This window comes from Podarcis vaucheri (assembly GCF_965113315.1).
Source record: "Podarcis vaucheri genome assembly, chromosome: 7".
Classification (NCBI taxonomy): Eukaryota; Metazoa; Chordata; class Lepidosauria; order Squamata; family Lacertidae; genus Podarcis; species Podarcis vaucheri.
This window is the reverse complement of record NC_138765.1, coordinates 45,895,595-45,909,515: the sequence shown is the minus strand read 5'-3', so window position 1 is coordinate 45,909,515 and position 13,921 is coordinate 45,895,595. Positions and strand designations below refer to the sequence as shown.

The 13,921-nt window shown below is 40.8% G+C and overlaps 1 protein-coding gene across 1 annotated transcript in view; it reads left to right on the top strand.

The window, feature by feature from the left end:
* Positions 1-13,921, top strand: part of WWOX (WW domain containing oxidoreductase) — a 574,826-nt gene that overhangs the window by 17,580 nt on the left and 543,325 nt on the right. The window contains exon 5 of the mRNA XM_082232366.1: positions 4,754-4,860. Coding sequence (XP_082088492.1) covers positions 4,754-4,860 — 107 coding nt within the window. The remainder of the gene's footprint in view (positions 1-4,753; positions 4,861-13,921) is intronic.

The window sequence follows — 13,921 nt, the reverse complement described above, 5'->3', positions numbered from 1 at the left end:
ATCCAGCTAGTGCAGGGGATTATTGCAAAAATATTTCATTTCTGGCTACCAGCACCATATAGGTAAAGTTATATACATATGGAAATTTGCAAAACTTCTGGGAGATGCACACTTTCAAACAGCACAGGAGAAGGGCCACATTCAGTAGCAGATCACATGCTTTGTTTGCACTAAAAGGATCCTAGGTATAATTCCTGGCATCTCCAGGTAGCTATGGGAAAGACAGAAATTATAGTGTTCTGAGCTGGATGGATCAGTAGACTAACTCAGTATAAGTCAGCTTTACATATTTGTTTTCCTGTAACAGTGTGGTGTAGTGGTTAAGAGCGGTAGTCATGTAATCTGGGAAACCGGGTTCGTGTCTCCGCTCCTCCACATGCAGCTGCTGGGTGACCTTGGGCCAGTCACACTTCTGTGAAGTCTCTCAGCCCCACTCACCTCACAGAGTGTTTGTTGTGGGGGAGGAAGGGAAAGGAGAATGTTAGCCGCTTTGAGACTCCTGAAGGGGAGTGAAAGGCGGGATATCAAATCCAAACTCTTCTTCTTCTTCTTCTTCTAACACAGTTTCAGACACCTACATAGCATATAATATCTGGGAATTTTACAGAGAAATGAACGGCTACAATTGTCATCTGAGACCTGAGAGACAGTGTGGTGTAGTGGTTAAGAGCGGTAGTCTCGTAATCTGGGGAACCGGGTTCGCGTCTCCGCTCCTCCACATGCAGCTGCTGGGTGACCTTGGGCCAGTCACACTTCTTTGAAGTCTCTCAGCCCCACTCACCTCACAGAGTGTTTGTTGTGGGGGAGGAAGGGAAAGGAGAATGTTAGCCGCTTTGAGACTCCATAAAGGGAGTGAAAGGCGGGATATCAAATCCAAACTCCTCCTCCTCCTCCTCCTCCTCTTCTTCTTCTTCTTCTTCTTCTTCTTCTTCTTCTTCTTCTTTGTGTGTCTCTTCTGTGAGAAGTCCAGAGGGTGGCAACATGAAAACGGGCCTTTTCTGTGGTGGCTCCCTGCTTGTGGAATGCGCTCCCCAGGAAGGCTCATTACATTGCCTTCATTACATACCTTTAGAGACCAGGCAAAAACATTTCTCCCAGGCTTTTGGCTAATTAAAGAATTTATAGCCTTTTAGACTGTGTGTGTGGAGATTATTGAGGGGTGGTTTTTTTTCTTACTATGGCATGCATTTTTGTGTTTTTACTGTATATTGTAAGCCACCCTCTGATCCTTGGATGAAGGGCAGTATAGAAATTTAATATAAATAAATAAAACAACTCTGAGATTTGTATCTCCTGCTGCTATCCTGATTTACACACAAAGGCCTAAAATACCTTATTTTCATTTTAACCTAGTTGTGTTATTTTAAGAGACTTACCGGTACCTGAAAACTTTTTGGGTGATGGTTAGATCTGCTCCTGGATAAAAAATCTTTCTTCCAACACTTGTTTGCTGTCAGATATCATTCAGTTCATTTATCTATTTAGTTGGACTAGTAATAAATTGTGAGGAGTTGGTATTACAGTATGAAACTAATTTTAAAACCAATACAAATACAATTCAATATCAATGCTTATTTTTACTGAAACAGTAAAATGCATGACTGGCTAATAATGTTTGCAATTTTTAAGTTTCTTTGCTACATTTGCTTAGAATGGAATTAGAAAGGTTGCATGTGTTGAAACTGGATTCATCTGTGTGCAATGAATTGCCCAGATAATTAAAGTTGCTCGGTACAATGAATGGCTTTAAAAAGGCAAGCAGGAAAATTGCTAAGACTTAAATACTGTAAGCATGTAATTGCAGAGAATGGTATAACTTTATGTGGTGTCTGTTGATTCTATAATCTAAGTTATACCCTGTGTTGTAAACTAAATTTCTCTTGCCCCAGGGTGTTTCTAGAAGTGAAGCAGCCTGTGTTTAATAGCTTTTTTCCCTGGGTAAACAACGTTTAAATGGATGCTGCAGCATATTTAAAATAAAAGTGGAACAAATAGTTACCTTGTTCTGTCAATTTCTTGGTATTGATATACTTATATTATTGTCCTATTAAGTAGTCGTGTGCTAATCCAAGTGTTTACAGTTGGAAGTCATTAAGCTGTAGTACCATGAGAACTTGGTAGGAAATTTTCTATTTGATGTATCAAAAACATGCACCAAAACCACCTAATAATTCCTGCTGCTATATTTCCTACCAGTTGTCACAGCTGGAAAAGTTGGCTATGGGCATTGATAATGTATTGTGAAATAACAGGAAGGAATTTAGAAAAACAATTGGGCTCTGCTCTTTGTGTTCTTCCTTTCTTGAATCCTACTGCTATATCTGAGGGCCAAACTAGACATTTTTTAAATCAGTGAAGGGGTTAGCCCCCTTCCTCCTGTGAGGCAGTCCTGATGAACATCCCCTCCTCCACCAACCTGAAGCTACTGTTAGCCCTGGAGTATTATTTAATTAACGATTTTGAGTCTATGTTTTGCAAAGTTGTTGTTTGCTATGCATTTGGATGCCTCTTAAGATGTCATAACCAAATGCTGCCATGGTGGTTCCTGAAATCAAGGAGCAGGTTTTTGTCTATATTCGGATACAGTTCAAGATGGGAGATTAAACATATCAAAACTGCACTATATTTTGGTTTATTAGAATTCCTCAGCCACACTTGGAATAGTGCTGCGAGCATTAAGTAACTTGAAGTTATTAAGGTGTATATCATGGCTAGATTGTGTTTGAGTGGGGCAGTCTGATGCTGTGTATGGAACATTCTTCGGAGCACTCAGATTTCTTTGGGACATCTTTTGTGAGTTGCTACCCCATGAAACTTAGAAAATGCCTGGATCAATCTGAGGAGAGCCTCAGAGAGCTTGCTCGTTTTCACTACATATTGCATTTAGATTTGTTTCGCATGAGTGCACACTGGAGACCTGTCTTGGTAATATGGTTTATTTACAAATATACAAGCAGAATGCAACTTGGGTGCCTTGGAAGAAAGGCTCTGTGATACCTCCATTTGAAATAAAATGTATTTATTAATTAAAAGCCTTTTTATCCCACTCTTCAGCCATGTCAAATCTGGTGAAGGACCACCAGTGGGGCAACAATATCTTCAGGGATGTGGTCCATATCAGCATATTTTGGACCTGTAACATCAAAAAATGGGTTGTCACGACAAAGTCACATTTCAGTCTGCCATCAAGATTCAAAATGGTGCTTGGCATCCAAACTTCAACAAAGACTGACACCCCCACCTTGAAAACCTTCATACCAAGTTTGGCAACTGTATTTCGAGAGGAGGCCAAACCTATAGAGGACGAACGGAAAGACAGGCAATCCACTTTCCAAAATACATGTGAATGATAGTAATTTGATTTTTCCTATTGAAAACGGGGCAAATATGCAAATCTTTTCAATGTCAGAATACTCTAATTTCAAATTCTACTGTCAAATTCCAACTGCCTATGTACCTCGAAGTTAGTTTTACAATTGTATCAGTCACTTTTATGTTAGCCTAGTTTTAACATTAAAAAGCTCACATCTTCAGCATTTTCCCCCATGCTTCAATTTCCCTTCTGTATAAGAACCCATTTACCATTTGGGACCACCCACAAACAAGGGGCTCAAGGGAGCACCCAAGGGTCAAATGGCCAATACAACACCATGAGAACTGAGCATTTTAGTGAGTATTCCCAGTGAGCACCAATTGTCACACCATAACATTTTTATTCAGGGACCAAGGGTGTTGTCACTTTGTTAATCCAATTTCTCTGTTCTTAATTGAGTTTTCTTTTTTAAAATACAATTGTAATTGCATTTTAATGTGTGTGTATTATGTAAGCCACACTGAGGGCCCCTAGAGTGGAGTAGGAATCATAATAACAAATCATATGAGCATGACTCCAAGTCACTCCCCTGGGATGCGTAACAATTCTTTCTAGCAAGTTATTTCTTGAATCCACTTCTCAAGTCCCTCTGCAATGCATTTGGGTGGATGGTTGACTGTTAAATGATATCAGGTAGAGAAAAGACTCACTTAAGTTCCACATATGCTTGGTACTGACATGGTAAAGAAGTGATTTGAACAGAGTCAAAGTGAACATTTTTCTCACCTTCATTTCAGGCCACTTGAGTATGCCTTCTTCTGTATTAATTTTATGTATGCTGAGGCTCTGCTCCTGTAGGTTCTGTGTGCCGCTATGAATGTTAGTCCATTTCTCTCGTGTCAACTGTGCCAACATTCACTCCTTGCACCAAGTTTGATTACACTTAGATTGTTGCTAAAATCTCTAAATTTCCTTAAAAGTTTGTTTTTTAAGAATTGTTTTTATTTTAAATTATTTTGCACTAGGCAGAAAAAATACATAATTAAAAACAATACTTAAAGTATAATGGTACATATTAAAACGACAATTAAAAATCACAAGCAAAGGGGGGAATCAAAGTAGAGAATATCAGCATTTAAAAATCAGATTCACAAAACTATGCCTAAAAACTGCTTATAAAAGATAATAGACTTGGCTGCTGGCCAAATGTAATGTTGCTATTTTGAATATATACCTCTATTTCAGTTTGGTTTTATTTTAATTCTTTTATTGGTTTTCAGTTTTTGAACTTTAATGGGAAAGTATGGTAAAAACAATAATCAGTATATTGTAGTATACAGATAGAATCCAGATATTTCCAGTCTCTTGGTTGTTAGTTAATACCTACTGCTTAGCTTTAAATTCTGATTCTTTATGTTCTCAATATGTGTTTTGTTGTAGGCTTTGAAACAGCCAAGTCCTTTGCGCTACATGGTGCACATGTCATCCTTGCCTGCCGAAATACGTTAAGAGCTAATGACGCTGTCCAACGCATCATGGAAGAATGGGTAAGAGAAGGTGTTTCTTGGCACCAATAAGTATTGTAGAAAGGTCAAAGGCTCTTGGAAAGAAAGTGTTCAAAAGAGTGGGAGGGTTGTATCAAAAGAAAGATTTCTTGCAACCGTAGCCATCATTAATACTAGCTATAGGTTGTTGCTCTTAACCCTGGGTAAAATTCCAAATGCATTTTGATACCAGGTTTTATCTGTCTGACTTGCACCCTAACACTGAAGATTGGCTTGGGAGGCACTGGTAAGGGGTGAGGTTGAAATTACCTAAACTATTGTCTTTTTCGTCATTGCTTGATTACATGAGACAGAGCCCTTTGGTTGTAGAGCCTGTGAAATGCTCTCTGGACCAAGGGCTTACTTGGTGCTGACACTGGCATCTTTTGACACCAGGTTAAGACTTGTGCTTTCCACCTGGGCATTTGATGGAATTTGAGCCAGCTGAGTCAAGGCTTTATGCTAGTGCTTCTCTGGGTTGCTGATTAGTGTTCCTCTGCCCAATGGAAAGCTGGTGTTTTATGTATTGATTGGAAGGTTTAAAATTATGGTGGTTGTTAACCATTTTGTATGTTTTTAAAATGGATTGTAAGTCACCCTGAAACTGTTTTGTGTTGTATGTATGACTATCTAATAAAATAAATAAATAATACTGCGAGCAGGGAAGATGTATACCATTATTTATTGGTGTGTATGGTACTTTGCAGTGTAACGAGGTCCCTGTTCTAAAAAGCGTGCATTTTAAATTTTGACATATAGGTTGGGGGGGGGGGAAGGAAGGTGGAAGAGGAGGAAGAATACACAATCATTACCTGTTGTGTTTTTGTGTGAAACTTCTGCATTTTTTACAGAGACATGTAAATAATGAAAATATTGCAACTGTCAATAAAGATACACACCATATTTGGAACTAAATAATGACCGCAACCCCCTGGATCCCAGTGCGACTCCTGGTAGTGTGGTCTGGCTTCATCCTCCCCAGGCTGGATACCTGGAGGTCTCCACCTACCTCAGCCAGTCGCCCAATCCTGCCTGGGGAGGCGTTGTCAGGGGATTGGCCAGGTAAGGGTTCTGCCCACACAACAGAAATGCAGGCACTGCTACGTCAGGGTCGCTGTTGAAGGGCTGGAAAGGAATTTTCCTGCATTGGAAAGTTTTGCCTTTCCCGTAGCAAAACGTCACAACTTTGGCGGTTTCAGGCCTTGGGTGGAATCCTTTAGTTTATCTACCTAAATGGGTGGGGCGTGAAGCAGTGACCCACGCCCCCCCCATTTGTGGTGGTGATACCAGGGTTCCCCGTTAAAGGGGTCTTGAGGGGAGGCACTGGCCATACACTGAGAGGTTGTCATTGCTCTCCCCTCCAACGGTGGCGAAACGGGGGAAGGCTCTCTGTTTGAACATATGTTCTCCAGAGCCAGCCCAATCCCCACACGTTCTGGATAACCCTGAAGTCGCTCAGATCCCTGGCTGGGGACTGGGAATGCCCAATGCCTGAGCCAAGGTCTCCCTACATCTGAAACTTAATAAAGTTGTGGCCAATTTTAATCCCATAGCACGTTGTCTTGAGTCATTATTCCGCTCGGAGGTCACCTAGGGTTGGGGGGACCCCGTCTGTCCACACAAATAGATAAATAAGTATTTCAAAGACTGCTGATTAGCTTTCCGTTTAGAACCAGCGCTAAATTTGCCATTGTTGGCTACTGTACTGTTAATAATGTGCGTTTAAATACATTGCTAAGTAATTCTTTAAAATTTATGCCTTCGAATGGAGCTGCCTAAATGGATCTGGTTCTTGTGAAAAAGTTATTATAAACTGTTCATTTTCATGTCTTCATTTGGTTCACTTGAGGACCTGAATTTACATTGAATGATAACCTGATAGGGCCACAAAGGTTACCAGCCTATGTTTCAGCTGGTCATGGAGAAAAAGGCTTTCCTTCCTACACAGCTAGCATGAAAACCAGCTGATCAGGGACAGAATTATCTTGCTAGCCTGCCTGCCTGGAATTCCTAGTTGCCTATGGAGATCAGCTAAGTTGTTAAATGCAATACTATTTTACACCCACCAAAGGTTAATGCTACGATTATCTCTAGGTAATTAGCGGAATAAATGAGCGTGTATATGAAAATACTCAACCTGAAATTTCAAAGAATATAATGTTGGATTAAGAGATTTTGTTTATTGCTTATATAACTTTTTTTCCGGGCCTATGAAATGAACCATGAACCCATCTTTTGAAACAGCCTTATAATAACCTTACAACGTTGTGAAGATTTAGTTGCTTCACAGTTTACATAGCAATCGTGTTTGTCACTACATTGGTGTTTTCTGCAATAAGTACATATATGGTTGTCAGGGAACTGACATCAGAGCGAAAGGCGAAGGAGAGGCTCCCCGATTCTGCAGGAGAAGGTACCAGCACCAGGGGGAGACGCAGCTTGGTAGAGGAGGAAGGAAATCGGCGTAACACCAGGGACCAAGGGGGGCAAATGGGGGAAGCGGAGGGAGAGCTCCGGGATTCTTCCCTGGACGTCAGTGAGGAGAGCACTGGTCCTCCACTGCCCACGCCCTCCCTGCGCAGAAGACTGCCGCGCAGTGAGAGGCTGCGACGACTGGGAGTCAAACAGCTTTTATGCTGGAAAAGGTTTAGGAAACGCTCACAGACAGATTCTGCTAGCGACTGAGGCAGCCACGCTGAGATGGGCTGTGCAGTCAGGACGGGTTAACCAAGGCAATTAAGCCCCCTAACTGGGACAATTTACGCACGAGTAACTCAAACCCATTACAATGGTAAAATGTTTGGTAGCATATACTTGAGAACCACAACTGGCCATGGTTCCCTGATGTGTGACTGGAGATGGCTGTATCCCTTTCATGCTTAATGTGAAGCTGTTGTTAGATTTGAGTTTAATGCACCTATCTCATCATTGCAGTATGAACTGAGCATTTCCGGGAATGAATTGAAGAACAAAGGTCCAACATTGTCTTTGTTTCAAATTACTTCAGAAAAAAAATGCATTTTATTTATTAACCATTCCCCATTCCTAATTGTTTTCAGTACAATCTCATCTGTAAAGTGGGTAGCTAGAGCACCTTCAATGCATCTTTGTAATGACTTTGTTGTTGTTTATTGAGAGGGACTAATTAACTTTGATTATTGCACTAATATTATGGCACTTTGACAGTCCCTCAGATTTATGACTCTGGGAAAATAAACAAATGAAATGCAGGTGCTGGAGCAGAAAGAATAAGTTATTACTGAACTTTAATTACTTGAAATGTGTAACTAGGAGAGAATTAGTTGATGAATTACAGAATGCTTAATATTTACATCAAAATGCAAGCAATCTTGGGTAGGAGATAAAAGAGAGTAGCTACTTAAAGTTAAGATTTTTTTTTTTACAAAAATCTATTTGATTAATTTTAGCAGATTGGTACTGCTATTAAAATGCTGAGGCCTATAATCATACACACACATATGTGTTTGATATTTTCTAGTGGCCATTAAAAAAGCTGCCTGTCAAAAACCTCTTCTTTAATACCTGTGCTTTCCATTTGTGATCTTTTGCTTGCTATAACTCGTGATGCCATTGTCTGATTTGCTCTGGTATCACAACAGGACATTGTTGCCCACCCCCTGACTACTATTGACTTACCTGCTCCTACGTCAACGATGCTAGCAGTTGAGACAGGAGAGACCTTAGAACATGAATTATGAAATAGCAACAGAAATATATTCCACGTTCAAAGCAAACAGTTGGCTTCTCAACAGTTGTAATGTTATGATTGCAATAGCTCAATTTAATAATTTGATAATGTTGATAAGACATGTGTCCTGAGAATTGCATTAAATGTAAATTTTATATGTATATTTGACACAAATGTTCTTTTCCATTTATATCAGTAGTGCCACAAAGCAATAGGCATTTGGATGAAAATAATGTTTATATCCTCCACTTCCAGCATATGAATAAGCTTTGCAAAAAAAAGTGTGATCCTGATAAACCTGACCTTAAATTTGGCATAATAATCCTTAAAATGCAATGTGTCACACTAGGTATTTTGTAAAAAAATAAAAACAAACTTCCAGAGGATGATTAAGCTATGTTTTTGGAGACAATGCACATGTGCACATGTGTTCTCTCTCTCTCTCTCTCTCTCCTTTAGCAAAACAAGCCATTTTTTGGTGCCAAGCTTGTCACTTTTGTGGTAAAGCCAGTGTTCAAAAACTTGCCAGTGTTGTCTCTGGTACAGTGGCAGACTGGGATGCCAAGACCTGTTGGTGGGGGGATACATAACTTGAAAGGAAAATAATATCTGATCAGAAATGGGACCCAGAAGTGATGTATCTTGACTATAATTCATTTGGTTTCTTCATAAATATTCAACTCTGCCTTGAATTCAGTGAGGTTGAATTCTTAATCCCACAGTTAATGCCTGTAGTTCCAGAGCTAGTGTGGTTCAGATCCCTGTGTGGTTCACGTCAGCCTTGAAGCTTACTACATTGCCTTGAGCTGTTTGCCCACCTGTCAGCCTAATCCTGTTTAAATTACTGCAGTGCCTTCTATGTGGTGCTGCCCTTGAAGAGTGTTCGAAAGCTAAGGATGATACAAAATGTTGCACCCAGTTTGCTTTCTGATGTGTGCCTTATAAGACTGCATTACACCTGTTTTATATCAAAGACTAGCTTCTGATTTATTTCCAGGCCAAATTAAAAGTTCTGATGTTTACCTATAAAGCCCTTAAGGCCAGGATATCAGAAAGACCACCTCCTGCCATGCAAACCTGAGAGTAGATTACAGTTTTCTTCTGAGGTCCTTCTGTACGCCGCACAAGATGAGGCTAGGCCTTTTCTGTGGTATGAAATTCCCTTGGAACAGAGATTAAACTGGTCCCATTTTGCTTACATTCAAGTGAAAAAAACAACACTTCTATTCCATGTGGCTTTTAATAGTTTATATCATGTGAATCTTTGATTCTGCTCCTTATGGTTTTAAGATATTTTCTGCTCTGCTCTTTGGTTTAGTATTTAAAGTTGGTTCTAATGTTTTGTTTTTGTATACAGCCTTTGGTGACTATTGTGATGTAGTGGCTGGTGGCAGCCATTCCATTAGGCTGCAGCGTAGAGAGATGAGAAGTTGGGCCAGTTCACTGACACAGCTGAGAGACCAACGGGGTTTTGCTCCTTAATTCTCACTGATAGTTACAACAGCTTTATAACATCATTAGTGCCTCAGTTTTATTTCCCCCAATCTTCCCTCCCAGTCCCTTCGTCCGTCCCCCCGAAGACCCCCTCAAAATTGCAGGGGGGGGGACTGTCATGGCCTCAACTTCATGGACTTGGAGCACCTGCCTGGATTCAAATCCCTGCTCAGCTCTGAAGCTTGCTGAGTGACCATGGTTCAGTCTCCTTCTCAGCCTAACCTCTCACAGGGTTGTTGCAATGTTAAAAGATGGAGACCATGAGACTACTGTTGAACCCCCTAAAGGAAGAAAATAATAATAATAATAATCTGCATGTGAGAGGTGTATGTGTAGTGTTTTTCACAATTCTTGGATGTTTAGGTGGTTTATTGTTGTCTTAAAACCCGAAGAATGCATTTCTGTTGGTTTTCAAATTGTCATGAGGTTTTCATTGCATGTTGGAGGCTGATATCAGTTTAAAACTGTGACAATTTCTTGTGCTAGAAAAAAAGGAAATTAGAATTTTAAAGCTATGATTCATTTTAATCAGAAATTGTCAAGCATAAATCTCTTCTTGAGTAGTGGAAAAGACCCTAAAGCGAGCAGGGGAAAAAATATCAATACTTTCCAAAGGAGGAATGATTGTTCCAATTCGCAGCTTAATTGACTTTAAGGCTTAATGAAAAACACTCTGGCACAGTTTGTAAACACATTTGCTCAGGAGAAGGCTGAAATCCTATCCCATGAGCTGAAGAACTCAGGGGCTTATTCTGTATTATATTATTGACACCATTGAATGAAAGAGTAATGATTGAGTAGGGTTTTCACAGCTCCCGACTGTATCCATCTCTTTAAGAAATACTTCAGAATATACACAAACAGAATTATAGGGTTGGATCCAAAAGATAATTATAAGAAAGCAAACATCTACTAGCACTATTTTGTAAATGCTTAAGAGTTTACACAGTTCTACAATGGGAAGCTAGGTGTTTGTTTGTTTGTTTGTTTGTTTGTTTGTTTTGCTACTTCCTAGAGCAAGGGTTCTCACACTACTCCCAGGGCCCACTAGAGATGACTGAAAATCATAGTCTCTTTAATCATAAAATGGTGGTGCAAAGTGGTATGAGTGGGAGTTAAAATTGGGCATAATCAGCAAATACAGACATTGCTTTCTACTGATATCTAATCCATTTCTGGAAATTGCTAAATCATTGGGAGAGAAGAATAACAGGGACCTCATTGTGGGAGTTTACTATAGATCCCCAAGCCAAACGGAGGACATAGATGATGCCTTCCTGGAACAGATGGCCAAGCATGCAAAAGGAAGGGAGATAGTAGTAATGGGGGACTTCAATTACCCGGATATTTGTTGGATGTCAAACTCAGCCAAGAGCATAAGGTCAAACAGATTCCTCACTGGCCTTGCATACAACTTCATTGTCCAGAAAGTGGGAGAAGCAACAAGAGGAACAGCCATTTTAGATCTGGTCCTAACCAATGTTGATGACCTGGTTAGTGGGGTAGAAGTGGAAGGATTATTAGGCACGAGTGATCATGCTCTTCTGAAGTTTACTATACAGCGGAAAGGAGCAACCAAGCATACTAGGACTCAATTTCTTGACTTTAAGAAAGCCGACTTCATAAAACTTAGGGAAGTGCTGGGTGAGATCCCATGGACAGTAATACTAAAAGGAAAGGGAGTTCATGATGGCTGGGAGTTTGTTAAGAGGGAGATACTAAAAGCACAACGTCAGGCAATACCAGTGAGACGGAAACATGGAAGGTGCCTAAAGAAGCCAGGGTGGCTATCTAAAGAACTTTTAACTGAGTTAAGATTAAAAAAGGATGTGTACAAAAAATGGAAAATGGGGGAAACCACCAAACAGGAATTCAAACAAATAGCCAGCACGTGTAGACACAAAGTCAGAAAAGCTAAAGCACAGAATGAACTCAGGCTTGCTAGAGAGGTTAAAAGCAACAAAAAAGGCTTCTATGGGTATGTTCGTAGCAAAAGGAAGAACAAAGAAACAGCGGGGTCACTCAGAGGAGAAGATGGTGAAATGCAAACAGCGGACACAGAAAGGGCTGAACTCCTCAATGCCTTCTTTGCCTCAGTCTTCTCCGATAAAGAAAACAATGCCCGACCTGAAGAATTTGGAGCAAATGATTCAGCAGAGGAAACACAGCCCAGAATAACTAAGGAGATAGTACAAGAATACTTGGCTAGTTTAGATGTATTCAAGTCTCCAGGGCCAGATGAACTGCATCCAAGAGTATTAAAAGAACTGGCAGGTGTGATCTCAGAACCACTGGCAGTCATTTTTGAGAATTCCTGGAGAACAGGCGAAGTCCCGGCAGACTGGAGGAGGGCAAATGTTGTCCCTATTTTCAAAAAGGGGAAAAGAGAGGACCCAAATAATTACCGCCCAGTCAGTCTGACATCAATACCAGGGAAGATTCTGGAGCAGATCATTAAGCAAACAGTTTGTGAGCACCTAGAAAGGAATGCTGTGATCACCAATAGTCAGCATGGATTTCTGAAAAATAAGTCATGTCAGACTAACCTGATCTCGTTTTTTGATAGAATTACAAGCCTGGTAGATGAAGGAAACACAGTGGATGTAGCCTACCTTGATTTCAGCAAGGCATTTGACAAGGTGCCCCATGATATTCTTGTAAAGAAGCTGGTAAAATGCGGTCTTGAATATGCTACCACTCAGTGGATTTGTAACTGGCTGGCTGACCGAACCCAAAGGGTGCTCATCAATGGTTCCTCTTCATCCTGGAGAAGAGTGACTAGTGGGGTGCCACAGGGTTCTGTCTTGGGCCCGGTCTTATTCAACATCTTTATCAACGACTTGGATGATGGACTCAAGGGCATCTTGATCAAATTTGCAGATGACACCAAATTGGGAGGGGTGGCTAACACCCCAGAGGACAGGATCACACTTCAAAACGACCTTGACAGATTAGAGAACTGGGCAAAAACAAACAAGATGAATTTTAACAGGGAGAAATGTAAAGTATTGCACTTGGGCAAAAAAAATGAGAGGCACAAATACAAGATGGGGGACACCTGGCTTGAGAGCAGTACATGTGAAAAGGATCTAGGAGTCTTGGTTGACCACAAACTTGACATGAGCCAACAGTGTGACGCGGCAGCTAAAAAAGCTAATGCAATTCTGGGCTGCATCAATAGGAGTATAGCATCTAGATCAAGGGAAGTAATAGTCCCACTGTATTCTGCTCTGGTCAGACCTCACCTGGAGTACTGTGTCCAGTTCTGGGCACCACAGTTCAAGAAGGACACTGACAAACTGGAACGTGTCCAGAGGAGGGCAACCAAAATGGTCAAAGGCCTGGAAACGATGCCTTATGAGGAACGGCTAAGGGAGCTGGGCATGTTTAGCCTGGAGAAGAGGAGGTTAAGGGGTGATATGATAGCCATGTTCAAATATATAAAAGGATGTCACATAGAGGAGGGAGAAAGGTTGTTTTCTGCTGCTCCAGAGAAGCGGACACGGAGCAATGGATCCAAACTACAAGAAAGAAGATTCCACCTAAACATTAGGAAGAACTTCCTGACAGTAAGAGCTGTTCGACAGTGGAATTTGCTGCCAAGGAGTGTGGTGGAGTCTCCTACTTTGGAGGTCTTTAAGCAGAGGCTTGACAACCATATGTCAGGAGTGCTCTGATGGTGTTTCCTGCTTGGCAGGGGGTTGGACTCGATGCCCCTTGTGGTCTCTTCCAACTCTATGATTCTATGATTGGCCACTGCATTTTCCTTGCAGCAGAGTTCCATAGAATTCCATTTTAGGCAAAATTTGCTGAGATGCTCTAAAAACTATACCTTAATATCCTTTATTGTATTCAACAGCC